This window comes from Aptenodytes forsteri, unplaced genomic scaffold (assembly GCF_000699145.1).
Source record: "Aptenodytes forsteri isolate BGI_AS27 unplaced genomic scaffold, ASM69914v1 Scaffold159, whole genome shotgun sequence".
Lineage (NCBI taxonomy): Eukaryota > Metazoa > Chordata > Aves > Sphenisciformes > Spheniscidae > Aptenodytes > Aptenodytes forsteri.
The window spans coordinates 437,695-446,614 of record NW_008794747.1 but is presented as its reverse complement, the minus strand read 5'-3'; the positions used below and the strand labels follow the sequence as shown (position 1 = coordinate 446,614).

General features: G+C 46.1%; 1 protein-coding gene across 1 annotated transcript in view; it reads left to right on the top strand.

Annotated features, from left to right (window-relative positions):
* Window positions 1–497: 497 nt before the first annotated feature.
* Window positions 498–8,920, top strand: part of RBM38 (RNA binding motif protein 38) — a 17,201-nt gene continuing 8,778 nt past the window's right edge. Inside the window, exons 1-2 of the mRNA XM_009274047.1 lie at window positions 498–629; window positions 1,236–1,290. Of these exons, the coding sequence (XP_009272322.1) occupies window positions 512–629; window positions 1,236–1,290 (173 nt within the window). The 5' untranslated portion in view covers window positions 498–511. The remainder of the gene's footprint in view (window positions 630–1,235; window positions 1,291–8,920) is intronic.

Here is an 8,920-nt window from a genome sequence, read left to right as displayed (position 1 = left end):
GGACAAAGGGTGGGGTGGGGGGCCTAGAGAGGAAAGCCCCCCCGTGCCGGCCGAGGTCGTGCCGTTCATTTCAGCACCTCCTTCCCCCGATCCCGCCGCCTTATTTCTTTGCGGGCTTCAGCGAGGCGCGATGTGCTGCCCTCGGTCTCTACATCGCCCGCGTTTGGGGAGCGCGGATCCTCGCCGGCCAGCTCCCCTGAACTGTCTCTGCTGCGGGGAGTCTTGGGACTGGCTCCACCAACTTCTTAAAAAAGCATGGGGGAGGAGGTGGAAAGGCAAGGGAAAACAACTGGCCTAAGCCCAACGGAGTAACTTGGCGAGGGGGGAGCCCTCTTTTCTATCGAGTCCCCAGGAGCCCTTCCCATCTTGCTATGCAAGTGAGACTGCGTGAAGCAGAGTTTAGCTCCCGATTCAAAATAGAACAATAAATAAACCCTACTTAGTGCCTGTTGCTGGAGTGTTTACAAAGTGCTGTTGCTACAAACAAGGCTGTGCTTAATTCCAGGTGACCATGGCAGACAGAGCTGCAGCTGAAAGAGCATGCAAAGACCCAAACCCCATCATTGATGGCAGGAAAGCAAATGTGAACCTGGCATATTTGGGAGCAAAACCAAGGAGTATTCAAACTGGTGAGGCATCCAGGAGATCCCGTCTCTCTCTATTAGAATAACTTGTAAGACAGGGAAAGAAGTTACTCGGGCTGGATTCATCTGAGCTGATGATGTGTTTTTACCCTTCATAGTTCTGATTGTTGACTGAGGACGCTGTAGTCCAGTTACCTCTCTTCTGTATCTTCTTACTCGTACCTGTTACACTAGTGTTATGCACCTAAGCTCATATAAATGAGTTAAAGCTGTTTTCTTCCATGGCTAATCTGTTTTCCTGTTACCCTCTTCCTTACATCAGTATGAACAGTAAGATCCATTTCATCGTTCTGCCCTTTTTAATGACCACAGTACCCAGTGTGTAAAATAAGGCATTATACCCCATTGTCTGTTCAGTAACAGCACTTTCACACTGTTCTTTAATCTGAATTCCCATCTGGTCCTCATGCATATCACATACGCATATTAAAATTAACTTGCTTCTAAATGGGGCTCTGAATTTGCTCACATGCATAGCAGATGAAATGCATGTACTAGTGGCCTGAGGTGTAATTATGCATGTGTATTACGAGTTGAATGTTACAATGGATGCCATTCATTGATATTTCTTTTTTCTGAACGCTTTTTTAGGTTTTACCATAGGTGTGCAGCAGCTACATCCAGCCTTCATTCAGAGACCCTTTGGGTAAGTGGAAATGTCTCTTAACAGTCAGTCTGAAATCAAATTCATGAATCAACTTCCTCATTATTTAAAATGCGTGAAAAAAGCCTTAGCCGTCAAGAGTGGACAGTTTCAACAGCTGTTCTTAATGTTCGGAGTACTTTATTCCTGGTGAAGATTTCAGAAGTTTTGTGCATGTCAGCTTTAATGTAATTCCCAAAGATCCTCCTTTATCCTCAGTAAATCTTAGTCATAATAAACCCAATGCATTGCTTGCTGCTTTGCCAACTTCAAGAATTCACAAGAATTCAAATAAATGGAAAATAGTTTGTCTATTATAGTACTTAAGGTGTCAAAACGATTAAGCAAATTCTGTTCTCATGTTTCTCAAGTAAGATCGTCTGCTTCCTCTGTGCTGTTTCCCACGTAATAATGCTTAGGATACAGTTTTATCCTAGAAAACAAATTGCATTGGAAACAAAGTCTGTTACTTAATGAAAGTAACATTAGGTCAAAAATTGATTTTGGACAGATGTTATACAAGGCTTGAATAGTCTGCAAAAGTGGGCTTTTGTCTGCTGTTTTCAATAGCTTATACCATCCCTGCTCGGTTAGAAAAGTCCTCTTTTTATACATCTAATAGGATCTGGCAGCTGCTCGGCAAAAGACAAGTGTGCTTCACGAGAACAATAGTGACTGTCATACTGCCTTCATTTAACTGTTTAATGATTGATGCAGTTCTTTTTTTACACCATTTCAGAAAGTGAATATTGATAGGGTTTTTTTATTATTATTTTCTAAGAGCATTAAGAAAGTAGGTGCATTTTTTAAAGCTTTTGAGCACTGCTCTGTTCTGGGTTTTGTGTGACTCTAATATAAATAGATGGGATTTTGGCCTTTGTCAACAGAAATACTTCATCCCTTTCCCTCTCTCCACTCACGGGTTTTTGGGGTGCTTTTTTTTGGTTTTGTTTTTTTTAAAGAAAAAAAAAATCTGCTAACAACAAAACAGAAACTTTCACTCCTGTGCCCTCATGGTTGCAGTTGCCAGCTGCCTGGGTAATCTCATTCCAATGAGTTTATGGATGTAAGAGACTGTGTTGCCACAATAGTGCACACCCAGTGTACCTGTGTTGTGTGTATGGCTCAAACATGCCAGTTTTCATAAGTGGTTACGGCTCTGTTGGAAGGACTCGAAGAACATCTGTCATGAAATGAAGAGTCTTTTTTTTTTGCTGCAAGAGCCACAGTAGTCTGCGTAGACAAGATGCTGCTTTTTAATAGCTCTCCTTGCATGGGAGCTGCAGTAGCTTTCTTAGCCCCCAAAGCAGGCAGCAGTGGTATCTTGGAGATGTGAACCCCAGAGGCTTTCCAAATTGCACAGGAGTGCACAAGAGCAGTTGACGATAAAACCAGCCTGTTACGAGTTTTTCCACACATGCTAACAGAAAAGAACAAAAGGGTGAAGCACGTTAAACTCCTCGTGTTGGCAGGAGTGCTGGCACACGCCTGTTCCTCTTGCAGATAATCTGCTGTTCCTGTGGGTGCTGTTCCTACCCAGCAGCCGCAGCCCTGCAGCTCTGGAAAACGTAGTTTTTCTTTTTGAACAGTTTGCTTTTAGTTTTGCATACAGAGGAGCATAGGATCAACTGACTTACGTGTTCCTTGTGATCTAGACCGTTACTGTTCCAGTTCTTAGGCATTGGTTTCATCATTAAACCAGCAGAGCTGCAGTTAGCACATACAGCAGAGAGCACTATAAATTATTTATCAGTTGCCAAGAGACAGGAACCAGGAGACTGGAGGGTTGGAGGAAGGGCGTTATATATCGTTATTTGCAAACATCAGTAAACAAGAATTTCATTGCATTCAGTCATTGCTGGAGCAGAATCACTGAAATCGCGGGTTTAGCAAAATGTGGAGCCTGAGCACCACGACTGGGGCTGCTCTGTGGCTTCTGAGCAAAGCATCAGGTGCTCAGTCAAGCAACAGAGTTTGGCTGCCGGTTCCCTCTTTGTCTCGTCAGTAGACCAACAAAATTAAGAGCCTGACAGGCTCCACTCTTGCATTCCCTTGAACCCACAATTTCCTTGGCCCTCTGTGGGATTTGAGGATAGATCAGGAGCTTATCAGGGTCTGTCTGTCTTTGGAAGCTTCATCAAATTGCTGTTGTCCATTTGCTCTGCACAGTGTGGAGTGGATCGTGACCTTCCCCAAATGAAGCTCAGTGGCTCGTCTGCTTTGCCCACAGTGTAAGACGTTGCCCGGTTCTCCCTCCTGCAGTTCCTGTCTCTGCAAAGTGTTTGTGCCCAGGGGTTAACGTGGTTTCCAACAGACAATTGTTATGGGACATGGGGTACTAGGTGTGCAAGCTAGACTTGGCAAGGAAGAAATGAATGAACAACCCATTAACTGCTAGGCAGTTAAATAAGAGAAAGCCAGCCAGTCATGTTCCAGCTATCAAGCCACAAAATGCAGGTTTTGGTGAAACCTGAAATGAATGGAAACTATGAAAATTACCCAAACATCAGTGAGGATTATTTATAAACTGAAGGCTTCCCCCCCCAGCCCCAGGCACCCAAATGCAGCTGTAAATATTGCCTGGGGTATGCGGAACAGAAAGAGAAACCACGAGGAGTCTCTCTCCTTCCTCCTGCCGTCCTGGCAGGGGAGGCACTCGCACAGCAGACAGCACGGAGTCGGTAGTAAATCCTGTTTTGAAAAGTAGTCTCTAGATTGTCGTAACCAGAGATCTTAACAGTAATGCAAGGCAAAGGATGCGTCTGTGTCAGGGTGACTCGGAGATCTGGCTTCCAAGTTTAGGGAAGCAGCATTAGGCCTGGGGGCTTAGCCCGGAGCTTAAAGACCGTGCTTTGCTGGAGGCAGCTGGCAATGCCACAGCATGTCCCTGCAGCTACCAGCCAGCACAGAGCTGCACGTATGTGATCAGAGAAGGGGAAGACCCTCTCTCTCCAAATGGACCTGTCTCCTACTGCAGCAGTGTCCCTTTTAAGAAATTTTGAGAAACATGAAACTTCTTGGAAGCTGCTAAGGAGCAACTGTATAGACCACTTGACCAGGAGTACATGGTGACGTGGCAGAGCTGCTTGGTGCCCCTCTTTTGGTCCTCTCCTCTGGGACTCCAGTGCTCGAGACAGGCTTGAGCCTGTGCAGGGAACGGGGATTCCCTGGTTCTCCTCTTTGCAGCCGTGCTTGCTGCTCTGGACGCGAGCAGCATATGGCAGATGCATTCCTGTGGCTGTGCCTCAGCGAAGGAGCTATCTGTGTGGGAGATCTACCAGTGACTGAGCTCTTGGAAACATACAGCTGTCTCTTGCAGCAGGATCCAGCTCTTTCCATATCTGCACATTGGATGTTGTTGCTCCAGAGACCCTGTTGCCCATCCTTGTGTAGTTGCTTATTTTGGTGGCTCCCTGACTGACCCACATTGGTCTCAGACAGCATCAGGAAGAGTTAAATCTCTTTGAGTTTGAAATTTCATGCATTGACGCTGCTGCAGTTAGGAAGTGAAGAAAGTCCCTCTTTGTGTCAGCCCACCCTCCCTTGCAGCTGTTTATCCTTAAAACCTCTCTATTGGGTTAAAAATAAAAGGAAACAAACTTTCATCTTTTCTGTGGTTATGCTTATAAAACAGCGCACGCTGGCCTTGCTCTGCTCAGCCTCTGTCAGCTGGCATCCCCCGTGCTCCGACTTCCTATTGCACCACTTACCAAAAAGCTGGCCCGCCGCAGGACCCCAGCCTGCTCTGCCGGTCACAAGCGGCTCCCATGGGGATGGCGCACCCGGCACCTGTCGTTTATCGTGTGCCAATAACATGAAAGCTTTTGGGGGGGGATTTCCTAAGAAACATTCAAATCCATTTTCCAAATGGCTTCAGCTGCTAGTTCTCGGGCATAGTTACCGCTATTCAGACCAAATGCTTGCTAGTCAGAAAGAGCTCCTTTCCTCCCCCCCTCCTTTTTTTAAGAGTAGACATATATTTATAAGCAGATCAGATGGCTTTGCGAATTTTCTTAGACATCTACTTTAAGGTGGCAAATGCTGGTATCAGACCCAAGGGCTTGGTATATAATTTGTTTTGGTTTTGAGCACAATTTGCTCACGTCCTCCATCTAGTATAGGCCTGTAGAACAACACAAAAGGAGAGCATGGTCTGATATACTGACCTTACACTTGGCCACATAAATGTTGGGCTAAGCTCAAGGCAGTCCTAGGCCTTTTGCAGGGGACAGGCTCCTGGTGAAGGATGCCATGTGCCGTTCCAGTGCAGTCAGGACACAGGCCTGCGTGTGATGGGGAGCCAGGCTGAGCTGGCTCTAGCTTTGTCTTTACAGCACATGACTCGAGTTGTGCCGTCTTCTCTATGTGATTCCATTGCCTTCGGTGGATTTGCTCTTCATCCTCACCAGCGCAACAGCAGCTGCCTTAGCAGTAGAGACCCAAGTCCTTTCCCCTTGTTGCAGGAGCTGGGGAGCGGCAGATGCAAAATTCTCCTATTCTGATCTGGCTGGTGCCACTTAGTCCCAATGCGGCAGATTCATGCACGTGTCTGAATTTTCAGAGCAGTCCAGCTTGTACTTGATCTCATCTTTCCTTTGCACAGCTGTTGGCATACTGGTCCCTAACTCTGTAGTATTAAACACATGCCCAGTAATTCAAACGATAAATGCAGCTCTGACTGGCCTGCCTCTGAGCTGAGGACACCAGCGAGGGAACCAGACAGTTGTTGTGCTGATAATTTGGTAGCAAGGACACTGGGTCACTTCTAAATATGACTTCTATGAAGAACTTGTTCCCCACAGATGGGAGCAAGCTACATACCAGAGCTAAATATACTCTATGATCACAAAAGATGAAAAGTCGTGGGCCTCAGAGTTAAAACTGAGTCTCCTATTTCTTGGTCTCTAAATCCTGTAAACAGGATCGTGCTGTCCCCTGCAATTTCCCTGTCGCCAGCTTTGAGCATTTCAGCTCTCCTGTGTCATAGCTGAGCTGCTGCTGGCTCTGCTCTGGCCAAAGCAGCGGAGGCTGGGAAAGTCGTGCTGGGGGCAGGCTCGCAGCTCCCCCTGTGATTCCGGCTTGCGGGAAGGTGTGGAGAGAGGCGTCTTAGATGCTCTAGAACAACAAAGGCACAACTGGCAGCAGAGATCACTGAAACTCTTAAAATGGAATTTCTTTCTTGGCTGAGAAATTACTTGTTTTATCAGTGTAGGTTTTCTTTTATCAAAAATAAATATTTCATTGCTTCTTCCATAGCTAAAGCATTCTACTTCAAAACACTTCATCTATCCAAGAAAGAGTTTTTGATAAATCAAACGTGTGGATGGTTTTAATTAAAAGTCAGTGGAAGGGATCATGTGTAAAGAAAGTAAGTCTGTTAAAAAATTGAACCAGTTGAAAGTAGTCAATTTAATATATATTTTGCCAAAACTTGTCAGGTACTTGAGAAGACTTTAGAGATGTTTCTGCAGCCTTTGGTTTTCTCCAAATTGCAGACGGAAATTGGAAAGCTTAGTTAAAGGCAGAATTCCTGGGCCTTCCTGGGTTAATCTGTCAGAGCCTCTGGTTTTCTTCCTGTGTGGACAGGATGAATCTAGCATCCTCCTGGTTTTCTCACACCGATGCTGAAGGACTCAGGCTCCTCTAGTGCACTGGTGTGAAGCATTTTCTGTTTCTTCTGTCAGTTCATTTCTGTTTTGGCTGTGCTGGTAACTCGAAAGGGGAGGGGGTTTTCCTTCTCTGGAGAGCTGACTAGTTGCGGATAAACTTCCATGTGGCTTTTTCCTTGGTGCCAGATGGCTCTTGTTTCAGTCAGATGTTATCTCCTGCTACCTGAGTGTTTTTCAGCCTGCTTCTCCAAAACTGTTTTTTGTCTGGCCCAACGTGCCTTTGTTTGGGATTATTTTTTTTCCCGTTTTCCTTTGGGTGTGGGGGAAGCAAGATGCAGAGGATAAAGCTGTAAATTGTTGAGCCTGGTTAACTCGTGGTAGAGCTCAGCATGTTGATCTCAGACTCTTGGTTAAGCTGAGAGAAAGGATTAGATCTTTGTGAGAAGATGTACTCTCATCTTTGGTCTGCAACCTCTTTTTTTTTTAATTTCTTTCGGTTTTTTCCCCACAGCTCTGCACCGGCTATGGGGGAAGGTGTAGATGGCATTTCTTTTTACTTGTTTCTGTGGGATCCACCTTCCTTTGCTATGGGCCATTAGTTTGTTGCATCGTGAAGTCAAGATGTGTTAACATTGTAAAATTAGGACATTGCTGGGCTCTGATAGGTTCTCAGCCACTGCAGTGCCTCCTGTTCCTTAAATTTTCTCTCTCCTGCCAAAATAAAAATAAATTGAAATCATGGATTGCTCTTGTACTCTTAAGTTGGCATTTGTATTTCTCGAGCAATGGTTTTGGTAGGCTCAGCAACCAGCAGATGTTATCACTGAATCCTGCAACATACTCACTTTTTCTCTTGTACTGATTCCAGCCTGGGACAGTCTGTTGCAGCAGGTCATTCCTTGGTCATTGCCACCAGTGTGGTGACGTCTGGTCCCAACAGGGAAGCAGGAAACCCAGTTGTGTACCTGTTTGCACAGGCTGCTGTGTAAATCTTCCCAGAGGGCCAGAGAAGGACGAGTAGAAGATGGACAGGCGTATTAGTTGCAAGATGAGCAGAAATTGGATTGGTTGGTTTGCTATTTTGTGTTTGTGTCAGTGAGGATAAGTACTGGACCATGGAGCTGCAGAGTTCATCCTTGTCTTACTTCGAGCTGGCTGATGAGGCAGAAGTCATTGACATTTCAGTGCATGTTTAAATCAGCTTTAGTAGGGACATTTCAGGATTCGGAGGTTTGTCATGTCAGTGGTTGAAGCCCAGCCTGTGACAGTGAAAGCTGATGGATGGTGGAGTGGTCAGGGCACAATGAATGTCCTGATCTGCACCAAAGTGTTGGTGGATAAACTCGGTGTGATCTCTTCCTGGAGCAAGAGTCCTTTTTGGCAGGCAGGGACTGCCCTGGCCATGCTCCAGCCTGTAGCCCCTCCTCGTCATATCTGGATTTGAGAACAGGACCTGAATTTCTCACATTTCTACAGCCTGTCATTGTGGCTGGGGCCCATACGATACGGATTGCCATGCCTGCCACCGCTCCCTGCAGGTTTACTTAAAGTGGCTCCACAAGGTGAGTGCTTGCTGGCTTGGGAGTGTCCTTCAGGAATGATGTTCTTGGGGCATGAGTTACATCAGGATGTGTCTGTGCATCACCAGCACCGAGGTGGTGTTGCAGCACTGCTAATGCAAGTGTAGAGCTCCTGGACTGCTGCTGCTGCTTTTCTTGGTGTTGCTGGGGTGTGCTGCGCAGAGCAGCTCCTGTCTGGTGCTCTTACACTCATGAACCCACATCAACATACATCTTCAAATGCATCCGCGGGTCCTGAGAGAACTGGCGGATGAAGTTGCTAAGCCACTCTCCATCGTATTTGAGAAGTCCTGGCAGTCTGGTGAAGTTCTCACTGACTGGAAAAGGGGAAACATAACCCCATTTTTTAAAAAGGGAAAACAGGAAGACCTGGGGAACTACAGGCCAGTCAGTCTCACCTCCGTGCCCGGCAAGATCATGGAGCAGATCCTCCTGGAAGCTATG